The following is an 18,986-nucleotide window of genomic DNA, read 5'->3' on the forward strand; positions in this document are numbered from 1 at the left end:
ACACACACACACACAGAACCATCACACGATATGCTATGTGTGTCCACAGGAGCGGTGGAAGCTGAAACAGGAACAGAGCCGGGTAGAGGCCCAACACACACACACACACACACACACACACACACACACACACACACACAGAACCATCACACGATATGCTATGTGTGTCCACAGGAGCGGTGGAAGCTGAAACAGGAACAGAGCCGGGTGGAGGCCCAACACACACACACACACACACACAGAACCATCACACGATATGCTATGTGTGTCCACAGGAGCGGTGGAAGCTGAAACAGGAACAGAGCCGGGTGGAGGCCCAACACACACACACACACACACACACACACACAGAACCATCACACGATATGCTATGTGTGTCCACAGGAGCGGTGGAAGCTGAAACAGGAACAGAGCCGGGTAGAGGCCCAACACACACACACACACACACACACACACACACACACACACACAGAACCATCACACGATATGCTATGTGTGTCCACAGGAGCGGTGGAAGCTGAAACAGGAACAGAGCCGGGTGGAGGCCCAACACACACACACACACACACACAGAACCATCACACGATATGCTATGTGTGTCCACAGGAGCGGTGGAAGCTGAAACAGGAACAGAGCCGGGTAGAGGCCCAACACACACACACACACACACACACACACACACACAGAACCATCACACGATATGCTATGTGTGTCCACAGGAGCGGTGGAAGCTGAAACAGGAACAGAGCCGGGTGGAGGCCCAACACACACACACACACACACACAGAACCATCACACGATATGCTATGTGTGTCCACAGGAGCGGTGGAAGCTGAAACAGGAACAGAGCCGGGTGGAGGCCCAACACACACACACACACACACACACACACACAGAACCATCACACGATATGCTATGTGTGTCCACAGGAGCGGTGGAAGCTGAAACAGGAACAGAGCCGGGTAGAGGCCCAACACACACACACACACAGAACCATCACACGATATGCTGTGTGTGTCCACAGGAGCGGTGGAAGCTGAAACAGGAACAGAGCCGGGTAGAGGCCCAACACACACACACACACACACACACACACACAGAACCATCACATGATATGCTATGTGTGTCCACAGGAGCGGTGGAAGCTGAAACAGGAACAGAGCCGGGTGGAGGCCCAACACACACACACACACACACACAGAACCATCACACGATATGCTATGTGTGTCCACAGGAGCGGTGGAAGCTGAAACAGGAACAGAGCCGGGTGGAGGCCCAACACACACACACACACACACACAGAACCATCACACGATATGCTATGTGTGTCCACAGGAGCGGTGGAAGCTGAAACAGGAACAGAGCCGGGTGGAGGCCCAACAACAAACCCTGGAGACAGAGCGACGCACATGGACCGACCAGCATGCCCGGGAACGACAGTCACTGGACAGGGCACGGGTAGGGAGGGGGAGGGGGGTGGAGGTGTGGTATGGGGGAGATGGGGAGGGGGGGGTGTCCTTGGGTTTATCTTTCTGGCTTCTCTCTTTGTGTCTCTGTGTGTCTCTTTGTCTTTGACTCTCTCTGTCTCTCTCTTTGTCTGTCTTTGACTCTCTCTGTCTCTCTCTTGCTTTCTGTCTCTCTCTCTCTCTGTCTTTCTCTCTGTCTCTCTCTGTGTCTCTCCCTCTGTCTCTCTCTCTCTCTCTCTCTGTCTCTCTCTCTGTGTGTGTCTCTCTCTCTGTCTCTCTCTCTCGCATTGTCTGTCTTTTGCTGTTTCTCTTTCTCTGACCCTGTGTCTTTCTCAGTCTCTTTCTCTGTATATGTCTCTCATTTTGTCTGCATTTTTCTGCCTGTCTGTTCTGTCTGTCTGTCTGTCCCTCTCTCTCTCCCTTTGTCTCTTTCTCTCTCTGTGTCTGTCTGTCTCTCTGTTTCTCTCTGTGTCTCTGTCTCGTTTTCTCTATCTTTCTCTGCCTCTGTCTCTCTCTCTCTGTGTGTCTTGTTTTTTCTGTCTCTGTCTGTCTGTCTGTCTCACTCTCTCTCTCTTTATCATTCTTTCTCTCTTTCAGTCTGCCTTTGTCAGTGTTTTATTCTCTCTCTGTCTGTGTGTGTGTGAAGATGGTTATGAGGTGAGGTGGTGTGTGTGTCGGGACATGTTCTTGGAAGAGCAGCGTGTGTGTGAAGATGGTTATGAGGTGAGGTGGTGTGTGTGTCAGGACATGTTCTTGGAAGAGCAGCGTGTGTGTGAAGATGGTTATGAGGTGAGGTGGTGTGTGTGTCAGGACATGTTCTTGGAGGAGCAGCGTGTGTGTGAAGATGGTTATGAGGTGAGGTGGTGTGTGTGTCAGGACATGTTCTTGGAGGAGCAGCAGGCAGGGCTGTCCCACCTGACAGACGAGCGTCGCAGCCTGGCCGAGGAACGCAGCAAGCTGAACATGGAGCACAAACTGCACAGAGAGAAGGTCCAGCAGGACTCTGTCCGTCTGGCACAGGTCTGGATGTGGGGCTGTCCATCTGTCTGTTGGAATCCTTGCCCAGTCCCTCCTCTCTAACCCCTGTAATAATGATGATGATACATGATGTATTTTTATCCAGCACTTACCCTCTGGTTGTGAGTGCATGTGATAGAGACACAGGAATGCAAGTGGGTTTGTTTTTTTTTTTAATGTTGAGATACAAACTCGCTTTAAAAAAAAAATCACCAAACTATTTGAAAAAAAACCAGTCTAACATCACTCCCGCCTCTCCCCCCCCCACCACCCCCACCACCCCCACACACTGACACACATACACACACATGCGTACATGCACACAGATGGTCTGAGGGGAGAAGGGCATGTTGTTTGAAATACTCTCAACAAATTTGTTCCAAGATATATTTGAAAGATGGTGGGCGTAATGACTGAGTGGTTCAAGTGTTGGACTTTCAGTCTGAGGGAAAAAGGAGGAGATATTTCCAACCTCCCAGGTCAACAGTTGTGCAGATCTGCTAGTGCCTGAACCCCCTTCGTGTGTACACACATGCAGAAGATCAAATATACATGGTTAAAGATCATACTGGCAGGTCTGCACACATGTTGACCTGGGAGATCGTAAAAATCTCTACCCTTTACCCACCAGGCGCCATCACCGTGATTCGAACCCGGGACCCTCAGATTGAAAGTCCAACGCTTTAACCATTTGGCTATTGCACCCGTCAGGGTGTATGAGACATTTTTCAACTCTTGCTCACACTCTTTTTTTTTTTGTACCTTGTAACAATATGAAGAAAAGGGTTAGGTGTTTGTTTCATGTATGTGGACATCGTGTGTGTTTTTGTGTTGGTGTGCATGCACACATGTTTGTATATGTTTCCACACACATATGTTTGTGTGTGGGTATATGTGTGTTATCTTCATGTGTGTGTGTGATTGTGTGTGTGTGTGTTATTGCATATGTGTGTGTGTATGTGTGTGAGTGTGTGTTTGCATATGTGAGTGTGTGATTACATGTGTGAGTGTGTGTGTGCATGATTTGATATGTGTGTGTATGTAATTGCACATAGGTATGTGATTGAATGTGTGTGTCTGTGTGTTTGTTCTTTAGTTTAGCGTCTTTTCACTATCAGTGATATTAGGTCCATGTGTGTGTGTGTGTTTGTATGTGTGATTGCATGCGTGTGTGTGCATTTAAGGCCTGACCAAGCATGTTTGGTTACGCTGCTGGTCAGGCATCTGCTTAGCAGATGTAATGCAGCGTGTATATGGATTTGTCTGAACGCTGTGACGCCTCCTTGAGTAAATAACTGAACTATGCATGTGTGTATGATGGCATGTTTTATGTCTGGGTGTCAGTTTGTGTACAGACATGTGTTGACTAACAAACATCCTCATTGCCCCCAGGCCCGGGCAGAGTAGGAGGTGCTGACCAGAACCATGTGTGTGTGACTAACAAACCCCTCAACCCCCAGGCCGAGACAGAGTACGAGGTGCTGATAGAACCATGTGTGTGACTAACAAACCCCTCACCCCCCAGGCCCAGGCAGAGTACGAGGTGCTGATAGAACCATGTGTGTGACTAACAAACACCTCACCCCCCAGGCCCAGGCAGAGTACGAGGTGCTGATAGAACCATGTGTGTGACTAACAAACCCCTCACCCCCCAGGCCCAGGCAGAGTACAAGGTGCTGACCAGAACCATGTGTGTGACTAACAAACACCTCACCCTCCAGGCCCAGGCAGAGTACGAGGTGCTGACCAGAACCATGTGTGTGACTAACAAACACCTCACCCTCCAGGCCCAGGCAGAGTACGAGGTGCTGACCAGAACCATGTGTGTGACTAACAAACCCCTCACCCCCCAGGCCCAGACAGAGTACGAGGTGCTGACCAGAACCATGTGTGTGACTAACAAACCCCTCACCCTCCAGGCCCAGGCAGAGTACGAGGTGCTGACCAGAACCATGTGTGTGACTAACAAACCCCTCACCCTCCAGGCCCAGACAGAGTACGAGGTGCTGACCAGAACCATGTGTGTGTGACTAACAAACCCCTCACCCTCCAGGCCCAGGCAGAGTACGAGGTGCTGACCAGAACCATGACGGAAGAAAAAGCCCAGGCAGCAGAGCGGCAGCGAGAGCTTCGCCGGGAGGAGGAGCGTATCTCCACGGAGCGTGACCGTTTCCATGACCGCACGGCAGCTCTGGAACAGGAGAAACAGCGTCTGGAGAAACTGGCCCTCAGCATTAAACAGCGCTCTGCTGAACTGGACAGCATCAGTGATGTATGTGTGTGGATGTGGGGGTGGGGGTTTAGAGGGGGAGGGGGGTAGGGAGGGGGGGGTGACTGGCTGTCAACATCAAACAGCGCTCTGCTGAACTGGACAGCATCGTATATGTGTGTGTGTTGGGGGGGTGGTATTTGTGTTGGGGGGGGGGGGGGGATGTCTGTGTGTGTGTTGTGAGGGATGTCTGTGTGTGTTTGTGTTGGGAGGGATGTCTGTGTGTGTGTGTTGGGGGGCGATATCTGTGTGTGTGTGAAACTGGCCATCAGCATCAAACAATGCTCTGCTAAATTGGACAGCATCTGTAATATATGGGTGTGGGTGGGGGAGTGTGTGTGTGTGTGTGCGTGTGTGTTTTGTATGTGGGTGTTGTTTTTGTTACTGTTGTTGCTGCTGCAGTTGCTATTATTATTACACTATTGTTATTGTCATTATTATTATCATTGTAGCTACGACTGTTGTTATAAATATTATCAATGTTATTGCCATTGTTGCTGTCACTATCATGATCATTATCATTCTTCTTCTTCTTCTTACCATTATTAGTATTATATTATCATCATCATCTTTATTATCATTATACCTTTTTTTCATTATTATTTCCATTATCATCATTATTGATAATTATAGTAGTAATTGCAGTAGTAGTACTTGTTTCAGTAGTACTAGCAGCAGTAGTAGTAGTTGTTGTAATAGTAGGAGCAGTAGTTTTTTTGTGTAATATTAGCAGCAGTAGTTATTTTTGTAATAGTAGCAGCAGTAGTTGTTGTAGTAGCAGCAGCAGTAGTTGTAGTAGTAGCAGCAGCAGTAGTTGTTGTAGTACTTCTTCTTCATTGTTCATGGGCTGCAACTCCCCTGTTCACTTGTATGTACACTAGTGGGCTTTTACATGTATGACCGTTTTTGCCCCATGTAGGCAGCCATACTCTTTTTTCAGGGGTGCTGTTGTAGTAGTTGTAGCAGCAGCAGTAGTTGTAGCAGCAGCAGTAATAGTTGTAGCAGCAGTAGTAGTTGTAGCAGCAGCAGCAGTAGTAGTTGTAGTCGTAGCAGCAGCAGTAGTAGTAGTAGCAGCAGCAGTAGTTGTAGTTGTAGCAGCAGCAGTAGTAGTTGTAGCAGTAGTTGTAGCAGCAGCAGTAGTAGTTGTAGCAGTAGTAGCAGCAGTAGTAGTAGCAGCAGTAGTTGTAGCAGCAGTAGTAGTAGTTGTAGCAGCAGTAGTTGTTGTAGCAGCAGTAGTTGTAGCAGCAGCAGTAGTTGTTGTAGTAGTAGTAGCAGCAACAGTAGTTGTAGCAGCAGTAGTAGTTGTAGCAGCAGTAGTAGTTGTAGCACTAGCAGCAGTAGTAGTAGCAGCAGCAGTAGTAGTTGTAGCAGCAGTAGTAGTTGTAGCAGCAGCAGTAGTAGTAGCAGCAGCAGTAGGTGTTGTAGCAGCAGTAGTAGTTGTAGCAGCAGTAGTAGTTGTAGCACTAGCAGCAGCAGTAGTAGTAGCAGCAGTAGTAGTTGTAGCAGCAGCAGTAGTAGTAGCAGCAGTAGTAGTTGTAGCAGCAGCAGTAGTTGTAGCAGTAGCAGCAGTAGTAGTTGTAGCAGCAGTAGTAGTGGTGGCAGCAGTAGTAGTAGTAGCAGCAGCAGTAGTAGTTGTAGCAGCAGCAGCAGTAGTAGCAGCAGTAGTAGTAGTAGCAGCAGCAGCAGTAGTAGCAGCAGCAGTAGTAGTAGCAGCAGCAGCAGTAGTAGTAGTTGTAGCAGCAGTAGTAGTTGTAGCAGCAGCAGTAGTAGTAGCAGCAGCAGCAGTAGTAGTTGTAGCAGCAGCAGTAGTAGTTGTAGCAGCAGTAGTAGTTGTAGCAGTATTGATCAGCATGCTGGCGATGTGGTGATGGCTATAGATGTGGTGAGGGCTATAAGCGATGTGGTGATGGCTATAAGCGATGTGGTGACGGCTATAAGCGATGTGGTGACGGCTATAAGCGATGTGGTGATGGCTATAAGCGATGTGGTGACGGCTATAAGCGATGTGGTGATGGCTGTAAGTGATGTGGTGACGGCTATAAGCGATGTGGTGACGGCTATAAGCACCCTTCTCCAGGAGGCAAACCGTGCCCATGACAGCGGGGAGCGGGCCCTGTCTGAAGCCAGAGTGCTGCACTCCCGTCTGGACCAGCGACAGTCGGAGGTGGAGGGCCTGCAGGCCAATGTCAAGGCCACCGAGGAACACCTGGCGCAGGTCAGTAGGTCACCACTGGGGGCAGCGCTTCTTTTTTTTTCTTTTTTGTTTTTTTTGTTGTTGTTCTTGTGTTTGTGCGTCAGTTAGTGAATTGATTAGTCTCAGAGTGGAAAATGTTCTATAGGCTGCAGGTCTGCCAACTGGTACAATTTTGCTATAGTCAAGTGCATTTTGCTATAGTCAAGTGCATTTTGCTATAGTCAAGCGCATTTTGCTATAGTCAAGCGCATTTTGCTATAGTCAAGTGCATTTTGCTACGCCATTATGTTGATGTAGAAAATACTATGGCCAGGTGAAAATGTTTTTTCCCTTTTTGCCCACCCCGTCTTCAGTGGATTGGTTCAAAGATGGACACGTGCAGATGAACAAAGATGGACACGTGCAGATGAACAAAGCACAATGACCCAATATTGTCTTGGACTTTGAGTGTTTACGTTTCAGAGTTTCAGGCAGTCATAAGTAGCTTCTCGCTTCTCATTCAGCGGAACATTGAACACTGAATGGAAGACGAATGGAAAACGAATCACCATTGTGGAATCAGCAGTGCTGCACCACCGAGCATTCCTCATATTTTCAGTCACCCAAATATTTCACCACAAGAACCAGACACATGGTGATGATGAAATGTTTCTGACGATCAACAATGTCCAACAGTACAGCTGTATGAGAACAAGACAGTGGTGATGATGAAATGTTTCTGACGATCAACAATGTCCAACAGGTACAGCTGTATAAGAACAAAGACAATGGTGATAATGAAATGTTTCTGACGATCAGCAATGTCCAACAGTACAGCTGTATGAGAACAAAGACAGTGACGATGATGAAATGTTTCTGACGATCAGCAATGTCCAACAGTACAGCTGTATGAGAACAAAGACAGTGGTGATGATGAAATGTTTCTGACGATCAACAATGTCCAACAGTACAGCTGTATGAGAACAAAGACAGTGGTGATGATGAAATGTTTCTGACGATCAACAATGTCCAACAGTACAGCTGTATGAGAACAAAGACAGTGGTGATGATGAAATGTTTCTGACGATCAACAATGTCCAACAGTACAGCTGTATGAGAACAAAGACAGTGGTGATGATGAAATGTTTCTGACGATCAGCAATGTCCAACAGTATGAGAACAAAGACAGTGGTGATGAAATGTTTCTGACGATCAACAATGTCCAACAGTACAGCTGTATGAGAACAAAGACAATGACGATGATGAAATGTTTCTGACGATCAGCAATGTCCAACAGTACAGCTGTATGAGAACAAAGACAGTGGTGATGGTGACATGTTTCTGACGATCAGCAATGTCCAACAGTTCAACTGTATGAGAACAAAGACAATGGTGATGATGAAATGTTTCTGACGATCAGCAATGTCCAACAGTACAGCTGTATGAGAACAAAGACAGTGGTGATGATGAAATGTTTCTGACGATCAACAATGTCCAACAGTACAGCTGTATGAGAACAAAGACAGTGGTGATGATGAAATGTTTCTGACGATCAGCAATGTCCAACAGTACAGCTGTATGAGAACAAAGACAATGGTGACGATGATGAAATGTTTCTGACGATCAACAATGTCCAACAGTACAGCTGTATGAGAACAAAGACAGTGACGATGATGAAATGTTTCTGACGATCAACAATGTCCAACAGTACAGCTGTATGAGAACAAAGACAGTGGCGATGATGAAATGTTTCTGACGATCAACAATGTCCAACAGTACAGCTGTATGAGAACAAAGACAATGGTGATGATGAAATGTTTCTGACGATCAACAATGTCCAACAGTACAGCTGTATGAGAACAAAGACAGTGGTGATGATGAAATGTTTCTGACGATCAGCAATGTCCAACAGTACAGCTGTATGAGAACAAAGACAGTGGTGATGATGAAATGTTTCTGACGATCAACAATGTCCAACAGTACAGCTGTATGAGAACAAAGACAGTGGTGATGATGAAATGTTTCTGACGATCAACAATGTCCAACAGTACAGCTGTATGAGAACAAAGACAATGGTGATGATGATGAAATATTTCTGACGATCAGCAATGTCCAACAGTACAGCTGTATGAGAACAAAGACAAAGATGATGATGAAATGTTTCTGACGATCAACAATGTCCAACAGTACAGCTGTATGAGAACAAAGACAGTGACGATGATGAAATGTTTCTGACGATCAACAATGTCCAACAGTACAGCTGTATGAGAACAAAGACAGTGACGATGATGAAATGTTTCTGACGATCAACAATGTCCAACAGTACAGCTGTATGAGAACAAAGACAGTGGTGATGATGAAATGTTTCTGACGATCAGCAATGTCCAACAGTACAGCTGTATGAGAACAAAGACAATGGTGACGATGATGAAATGTTTCTGACGATCAACAATGTCCAACAGTACAGCTGTATGAGAACAAAGACAATGACGATGATGATGAAATGTTTCTGACGATCAACAATGTCCAACAGTATGAGAACAAAGACAGTGACGATGATGAAATGTTTCTGACGATCAACAATGTCCAACAGTACAGCTGTATAAGAACAAAGACAATGGTGATGATGATGAAATGTTTCTGACGATCAACAATGTCCAACAGTACAGCTGTATGAGAACAAAGACAGTGACGATGATGAAATGTTTCTGACGATCAACAATGCCCAACAGTACAGCTGTATGAGAACAAAGACAGTGGCGATGATGACATGTTTCTGACGATCAACAATGTCCAACAGTACAGCTGTATGAGAACAAAGACAGTGGTGATGATGAAATGTTTCTGACGATCAGCAATGTCCAACAGTACAGCTGTATGAGAACAAAGACAGTGGTGATGATGAAATGTTTCTGACGATCAGCAATGTCCAACAGTTCAGCTGTATGAGAACAAAGACAGTGGTGATGATGAAATGTTTCTGACGATCAACAATGTCCAACAGTACAGCTGTATGAGAACAAAGACAGTGGTGATGATGATGAAATGTTTCTGACGATCAGCAATGTCCAACAGTATGAGAACAAAGACAGTGACGATGATGAAATGTTTCTGACGATCAACAATGTCCAACAGTACAGCTGTATGAGAACAAAGACAGTGACGATGATGACATGTTTCTGACGATCAACAATGTCCAACAGTACAGCTGTATGAGAACAAAGACAGTGGTGATAATGAAATGTTTCTGACGATCAGCAATGTCCAACAGTACAGCTGTATGAGAACAAAGACAATGACGATGATGAAATGTTTCTGACGATCAGCAATGTCCAACAGTACAGCTGTATGAGAACAAAGACAATGGTGATGATGAAATGTTTCTGACGATCAACAATGTCCAACAGTACAGCTGTATGAGAACAAAGACAATGACGATGATGAAATGTTTCTGACGATCAGCAATGTCCAACAGTACAGCTGTATGAGAACAAAGACAATGGTGATAATGAAATGTTTCTGACGATCAGCAATGTCCAACAGTACAGCTGTATGAGAACAAAGACAGTGACGATGATGAAATGTTTCTGACGATCAGCAATGTCCAACAGTACAGCTGTATGAGAACAAAGACAATGACGATGATGAAATGTTTCTGACGATCAACAATGTCCAACAGTACAGCTGTATGAGAACAAAGACAATGACGATGATGATGAAATGTTTCTGACGATCAACAATGTCCAACAGTACAGCTGTATGAGAACAAAGACAATGACGATGATGATGAAATGTTTCTGACGATCAACAATGTCCAACAGTACAGCTGTATGAGAACAAAGACAATGACGATGATGAAATGTTTCTGACGATCAACAATGTCCAACAGTTCAGCTGTATGAGAACAAAGACAGTGGTGATGATGAAATGTTTCTGACGATCAACAATGTCCAACAGTACAGCTGTATGAGAACAAAGACAATGACGATGATGAAATGTTTCTGACGATCAACAATGTCCAACAGTACAGCTGTATGAGAACAAAGACAGTGGTGATGATGAAATGTTTCTGACGATCAACAATGTCCAACAGTACAGCTGTATGAGAACAAAGACAATGGTGATGATGAAATGTTTCTGACGATCAACAATGTCCAACAGTACAGCTGTATGAGAACAAAGACAGTGGTGATGATGAAATGTTTCTGACGATCAACAATGTCCAACAGTATGAGAACAAAGACAATGACGATGATAAAATGTTTCTGACGATCAACAATGTCCAACAGTACAGCTGTATGAGAACAAAGACAGTGGTGATGATGAAATGTTTCTGACGATCAACAATGTCCAACAGTACAGCTGTATGAGAACAAAGACAGTGGTGATGATGAAATGTTTCTGACGATCAGCAATGTCCAACAGTACAGCTGTATGAGAACAAAGACAATGACGATGATGAAATGTTTCTGACGATCAGCAATGTCCAACAGTACAGCTGTATGAGAACAAAGACAGTGGTGATGATGAAATGTTTCTGACGATCAACAATGTCCAACAGTACAGCTGTATGAAAACAAAGACAGTGACGATGATGATGAAATGTTTCTGACGATCAACAATGTCCAACAGTACAGCTGTATGAAAACAAAGACAGTGGTGATGATGATGAAATGTTTCTGACGATCAACAATGTCCAACAGTACAGCTGTATGAAACAAAGACAGTGACGATGATGATGAAATGTTTCTGACGATCAACAATGTCCAACAGTATGAGAACAAAGACAATGACGATGATGAAATGTTTCTGACGATCAACAATGTCCAACAGTACAGCTGTATGAAAACAAAGACAGTGGTGATGGTGACATGTTTGTCACAATAGACCATGGGATCAACGGCAGAATATTGATAAACAGGCCTTTCATTGCACAGACGTTTCTGTCTTTTGCAGAAAATACCTTGGTGTGCTACAGACAGTGTTCTGTGTGAAATGTTGCTGACAAGTTATGCTGGGGGTTGGTAGGTCAGTGACTGTCAGAAGCTGCTTCTGAAGAGAGTGACCTCCCTTGGCCTGAAGGAAGTTGATGTACTTGATTTTGTTGTTCGCGGAAAAAAAAAACATTTTTAAAAAAAATTATTTTCAAATAATTATTTGAATTGAGTTTGTCAAACAAGTATCTTTCAGCTCTAGGATTGATACTTTACATGTCTGAAAGTTCATTTTTTGTCAGCATTTCTTAGCTTATGACCGGGATATATAAACAGATTTGTTATAAACTTGATGTAAAAATCTTGTGAGTTGACGAGTCTATGGCTCTGTAAAACAGCTGTTTGATCAAAAGTTAGAGATTATAGAGCTAAATTTTGGACAGCCACAATGCCTATGTTGATGGCTGTGTGTGGACAGGAACACCAGGTTGCTAACCATGACACTGTGAATGCTGTGTGGACAGGAACACCAGGTTGGTAACCATGATAGTGTGAATGCTGTGTGTGTGGGAGGAGGCTGCATGTGTCTATTGGTCTCTGTGTGTGTGTATATATATATATATGTATTTGTGTGTGTGTGTGTGCCAGGAGAAGCTGCGTCTGGCCAAGGAGAAGAAGGACGTGGAGAACCTGAAGCAGACAGGGCTGTGTGTCAACTGTCGCAACATGTTCCATGGGGGTGCTGCCAATCAGATTCTACACAAATGTGTGTATAGATATGTGTGTGTGTGTGTTTGCGTGAATGTGTGTGTGTGTTTGATACGTGTCTAGGAGTGTGTGTGTGTAGGTGTGTGAGAGTGTGTGTGTAGGTGTGTGTGTGTGTAGGTGTGTGAGAGTGTGTGTGTATAGGTGTGAGAGAGTGCGTGTGTGTAGGTGTGTGAGAGTGTGTGAGAGTGTGTGTGTGTAGGTGTGTGAGAGTGTGTGTTTGTAGGTGTGTGAGAGAGAGTGTGTGTGTGTGTAGGTGAGTGAGAGTGTGTGTTTGTAGGTGTGTGAGAGTGTGTGTGTGTGTAGGTGTGTGTGTAGGTGTGTGTGTGTAGGTGTGTGTGTGTGTGTGTGTATAGGGGTGTGTGTGTAGGTGTGTGAGAGTGTGTGTGTATAGGTGTGAGAGAGTGTGTGTATAGGTGTGAGAGTGTGTGTGTGTGTAGGTGTGTGTGTGTGTGTGTGTAGGGGTGTGTGTGTAGGTGTGTGAGAGTGTGTGTGTATAGGTGTGAGAGAGTGTGTGTATAGGTGTGAGAGTGTGTGTGTGTGTAGGTGTGTGAGAGTGTGTGTTTGTAGGTGTGTGAGAATGTGTGTGTATAGGTGTGTGAGAGTGTGTGCGTATAGGTGTGTGAGAGTGTGTGTGTAGGCGTGTGAGAGTGAGAGTGTAGGTGTGAGAGTGTGTGTGTATAGGTGTGTGAGAGTGTGTGTGTAGGTGTGTGAGAGTGAGAGTGTAGGTGTGAGAGTGTGTGTGTAGGTGTGTGAGAGTGTGTGTTTGTAGGTGTGTGAGAGAGAGAGAGTGTGTGTTGGTGAGTGAGAGTGTGTGTTTGTAGGTGTGTGAGAGTGTGTGTGTAGGTGTGAGAGAGTGTGTGTGTAGGTGTGTGAGAGTTTGTGTGTGTGTAGGTGTGTGAGAGTGTGTGTGTGTGTAGGTGTGTGAGAGTGAGAGTGTGTGTTTGTAGGTGTGTGAGAGAGAGTGTGTGTGTGTAGGTGTGTGAGAGTGAGAGTGTGTGTGTAGGTGTGTGAGAGTGAGAGTGTGTGTGTAGGTGTGTAAGAGAGAGTGTGTGTGTGTAGGTGTGTGAGAGTGAGTGTGTGTGTAGGTGTGTGAGAGTGTGTGTGTAGGTGTGTGAGAGTGTGTGTGTGTGTAGGTGTGTGAGAGTGTGTGTGTGTAGGTGTGTGAGAGTGTGTGTAGGTGTGTGAGAGTGAGTGTGTGTAGGTGTGAGAGTGTGTGTGTAGGTGTGAGAGTGAGTGTGTGTAGGTGTGTGAGTGAGAATGGGTGTACCTGACATGTTGGTGAAGGTTAAAACAGCTGAAGGAGATGATTAGACCTGACCTTTCAATGCTGATCCCTGCACACAGTGGATGTGAACTCCTCACCCTCCCCCCCCCCCCACCAAACCCCCCGCCCCCTCTCCTCCCCATTGGCTGTAAAAGGCTGAGGGGTCTTTAACATTTCCCCTGTGTCGTCATTTTTCTCTCTCTCTGTTCAAGTAGCTGTTCCTGCCTTCCCATGCTGATCCCTGCACACAGTGGATGTGAACTCCCCCCCACAACACCTCCCTCCCCCCCACTGGCTGTAAAAGGCTTAGGGGTCTTTAACGTTTCCCCCTGTGTCATCGTCTTTCTCTCTCTCTCTGTCCAAGCAGCTGTGTCTGGTGCCCTGCTGGCTGGGAACATCAACACGGCCCTGGCTGTCAACCCTCTGGCCGGAACCCCCTCCCCCTTCCCCCCCGCACCCCCCGTGGCCAACGACGGCCCTGGGGCCATGGCCGTCACCTCCGTCATGTACCAGTCAGTGGCTTCCTCCATAGCCAGTGACCGTGCCGTGAGACTGTGGAAAATACAGGCCATCAAGGTGAGAGGTGCTGTCTGTGTCGGGTGTGTTGATGGTCATGACAGTGACCGTGCCGTGAGACTGTGGAAAATACAGGCCATCAAGGTGAGAGGTGCTGTCTGTGTCGGGTGTGTTGGTGGTCATGACAGTGACCTTGCCGTGAGACTGTGGAAAATACAGGCCATCAAGGTGAGAGATGCTGTCTGTGTCGGGTGTGTTGGTGGTCATGACAGTGACCTTGCCGTGAGACTGGAAAATACAGGCCATCAAGGTGAGAGGTGCTGTCTGTGTCGGGTGTGTTGGTGGTCATGACAGTGACCGTGCCGTGAGACTGTGGAAAATACAGGCCATCAAGGTGAGAGGTGCTGTCTGTGTCGGGTGTGTTGATGGTCATGACAGTGATGGTGATCATGATTGTTTATTAGGATATTGTGTCGGGTGTGTTGATGGTCATGACAGTGACCATGCCGTGAGACTGTGGAAAATACAGGCCATCAAGGTGAGAGGTGCTGTCTGTGTCGGGTGTGTTGATGGTCATGACAGTGATGGTGATCATGATTGTTTATTAGGATATTGTGTCGGGTGTGTTGATGGTCATGACAGTGACCGTGCCGTGAGACTGTGGAAAATACAGGCCATCAAGGTGAGAGGTGCTGTCTGTGTCGGGTGTGTTGATGGTCATGACAGTGATGGTGATCATGATTGTTTATTAGGATATTGTGTCGGGTGTGTTGATGGTCATGACAGTGATGGTGATCATGATTGTTTATTTGGATAGAAAGGGCTATGTTTCAAGCATAACACACACACACACACACACACACACACACATATGATAATGATAATGATTTTTTTTTCAGATAGGGCTGTAATTCAAGCATAACACACACACACACACACACACACACTCACACAAACACAAACACACACACACACACACACACATATGATAATGATTATAATTTATTATCAATCCATTCATAACACACACACACACACACACACAAGCATGCATGGAAGAAATAGATTTGGGTCCATTGTCCACAGAATAAAGTGCATTGTCCACAGAATAAAGTGCATTGTAAAGTGCATTGTCCACAGAATAAAGTGCATTGTCCACAGAATAAAGTGCGTCCACAGAATAAGTGCATTGTCCTCAAATAAAGTGCATTGTCCACAGAATAAAGTGCATTGTCCTCAGAATAAAGTGCATTGTCCACAGAATAAAGTGCATTGTCTATTGTCCACAGAATAAAGTCCATTGTCCACAGAATAAAGTGCATTGTCCACAGAATAAAGTGCATTGTCCATTGTCCACAGAATAAAGTGCATTGTCCACAGAATAAAGTGCATTGTCCATTGTCCACAGAATAAAGTGCATTGTCCACAGAATAAAGTGCATTGTCCTCAGAATAAAGTACATTGTCCACAGAATAAAGTGCATTGTCCACAGAATAAAGTGCATTGTCCACAGAATAAAGTGCATTGTCCATTGTCCACAGAATAAAGTGCATTGTACACAGAATAAAGTGCATTGTCCACAGAATAAAGTGCATTGTCCATTGTCCACAGAATAAAGTGCATTGTCCACAGAATAAAGTGCATTGTCCACAGAATAAAGTGCATTGTCCACAGAATAAAGTGCATTGTCCATTGTCCACAGAATAAAGTGCATTGTACACAGAATAAAGTGCATTGTCCACAGAATAAAGTGCATTGTCCTCAAATAAAGTGCATTGTCCATTGTCCACAGAATAAAGTGCATTGTCCACAGAATAAAGTGCATTGTCCTCAAATAAAGTGCATTGTCCATTGTCCACAGAATAAAGTGCATTGTCCATTGTCCACAGAATAAAGTGCATTGTCCTCAGAATAAAGTGCATTGTCCTCAGAATAAAGTGCATTGTCCATTGTCCTCAGAATAAAGTGCATTGTCCTCAGAATAAAGTGCATTGTCCATTGTCCTCAGAATAAAGTGCATTGTCCACAGAATAAAGTGCATTGTCCTCAGAATAAAGTGTCCTCAGAATAAAGTGCATTGTCCACAGAATAAAGTGCATTGTCCACAGAATAAAGTGCATTGTCCATTGTCCTCAGAATAAAGTGCATTGTCCACAGAATAAAGTGCATTGTCCTCAGAATAAAGTGTCCTCAGAATAAAGTGCATTGTCCTCAGAATAAAGTGCATTGTCGACAAATAAAGTGCACAGAATAAAGTGCACAGAATAAAATGCATTGTCCACAAATAAAGTGCATTGTCCACAGAATAAAGTGCATTGTCCACAGAATAAAGTGCATTGTCCACAGAATGTTTCCATGGACAACCCTGTTGTTGCTGTGGGTTCCTGTAAGTGTGCTAAGTGTATGCTGCACATAGGAGCTCTGTTTACCATATCATCTGATGACTAGCATTCAGACCACCTTTGGAGGAGGAGAAAGTACTGGTGAGTTTGGGGTTCGATCCCATGTTTTCAGATTATCTTGCTTCCTAGGCAACATGTTAACACTAGGCCACAACACCACATTTCATGGTTGGTATTTTCATTATTCGTAGTATATTATGATTATCATTCTTATTATGGTTAATGTTTTTATCACCATCATCATTATCATTATCATTGTCATCATGATTTCTGTGATAATGATGATTGAGGTGACGCCGTGTTGTGGGCAGGACCAGGAATACCTGGAAGGGGAGAGCATGTTTCTGGAAGGTCTGCGCCACTCCCCCTACCACTCCAACTCCAAGGCCTGATCGCCTCCCCTCGTCCGATCGGCACACACACACACACACACACACACACACACACACACACACACACACGTGTAACATAGCTGCTGGTCTGAAGTCAGGTTCCTTCTGTGTGTCTGAAATATACGCATGCATGTACACACGCAAACATACACTTTCTATGACTCAGGCAACAAGGCATTTGGGAGAGAAGAATAAACTTGATATTGTTGGAGGTTTTTTTTGGAGGGGATAGGAGGTATATGTGATTGGTAGTGGCAGTCAGCACTCCTTTCCTTCATCACTTCAGTGGTGGACACTTGTGATTAGCTACATCACTTCAGTGGTGGACACTTGTGATTAACTACATCACTTCACTGGTGGACACTTGTGATTAGCTACATCACTTCACTGGTGGACACTTGTGATTAGCTACATCACTTCACTGGTGGACACTTGTGATTAGCTACATCACTTCAGTGGTGGACACTTGTGATAAGCTACATCACTTCAGTGGTGGACACTTGTGATTAGCTACATCACTTCAGTGGTGGACACTTGTGATTAGCTACATCACTTCACTGGTGGACACTTGTGATTAGCTACATCACTGCAGTGGTGGACACTTGTGATTAGCTACATCACTGCAGTGGTGGACACTTGTGATTAGCTACATCACTTCACTGGTGGACACTTGTGATTAGCTACATCACTTCACTGGTGGACACTTGTGATTAGCTACATCACTTCAGTGGTGGACACTTGTGATTAGCTACATCACTTCACTGGTGGACACTTGTGATTAGCTACATCACTTCAGTGGTGGACACTTGTGATTAGCTACATCACTTCAGTGGTGGACACTTGTGATTAGCTACATCACTTCACTGGTGGACACTTGTGATTAGCTACATCACTTCAGTGGAAGTAGTAATTTGCTACATCACTTCAGTGGTTGACAGTAGTAATTTGTTCCATTACTTCAGTGGAAGTCAGTAGTAATTTGCTACATCACTTCAGTGGAAGTCAGTAGTAATTTGTTACATAACTTCAGTGGAAGTCAGTAGTAATTTGTTACATAACTTCAATGGAAGTCAGTAGTAATTTGTTACATAACTTCAGTGGAAGTCAGTAGTAATTTGTTACATAACTTCAGTGGAAGTCAGTAGTAATTTGTTACATAACTTCAGTGGAAGCCAGTAGTAATTTGCTACATCACCTCAGTGGGAAGTCAGTAGTAATTTGCTACGTCACTTCTGTAGAAGTCCGTGGTAATTTGCTACATAATCTCAGTGGAAGTATGTAGTAATTTGCTACATCACTTCTGTAGAAGTCAGTGGTAATTTGCTACTGAACCTCAGTGGAAGTATGTAGTAATTTGCTGCGTCACTTCTGTAGAAGTCAGTGGTACTTTGCTACATAATCTCAGTGGAAGTATGTAGTAATTTGCTACGTCCCCTCAGTGGAAGTATGTAGTAATTTGCTGCGTCACTTCTGTAGAAGTCAGTGGTACTTTGCTACATAATCTCAGTGGAAGTATGTAGTAATTTGCTACATCCCCTCAGTGGAAGTATGTAGTAATTTGCTACATGATTGAGTGGCTGGATATCTGGGTGCTGTCAAATAAGTGCCTGCTTGTGTTTCACAGAATCTAAGTCACACATGAGCTAATTTGATTATTATATATAAAGACATGTTACTGAAACACATTGGTTTGGAGTTGTTGGTTGTTGTTTTTTCATGTGTTATGTATTGTGAGATAACTCCAACATCTCCTGAGTTTGGGTCATTTAGTGTCATGTAATTATA

At 44.8% G+C, this 18,986-nt stretch overlaps 1 protein-coding gene across 1 annotated transcript in view; it reads left to right on the forward strand.

The window, feature by feature from the left end:
- Nucleotides 1-18,986, forward strand: part of LOC143293069 (uncharacterized) — a 68,913-nt gene extending 49,927 nt beyond the window's left edge. The window contains exons 25-31 of the mRNA XM_076603950.1: nt 1,336-1,458; nt 2,343-2,486; nt 4,537-4,755; nt 6,830-6,967; nt 12,508-12,625; nt 14,259-14,467; nt 17,121-18,986. Coding sequence (XP_076460065.1) covers nt 1,336-1,458; nt 2,343-2,486; nt 4,537-4,755; nt 6,830-6,967; nt 12,508-12,625; nt 14,259-14,467; nt 17,121-17,201 — 1,032 coding nt within the window. The 3' untranslated portion in view covers nt 17,202-18,986. The remainder of the gene's footprint in view (nt 1-1,335; nt 1,459-2,342; nt 2,487-4,536; nt 4,756-6,829; nt 6,968-12,507; nt 12,626-14,258; nt 14,468-17,120) is intronic.

Source organism: Babylonia areolata, chromosome 18, assembly GCF_041734735.1.
Source record: "Babylonia areolata isolate BAREFJ2019XMU chromosome 18, ASM4173473v1, whole genome shotgun sequence".
NCBI lineage: Eukaryota > Metazoa > Mollusca > Gastropoda > Neogastropoda > Buccinidae > Babylonia > Babylonia areolata.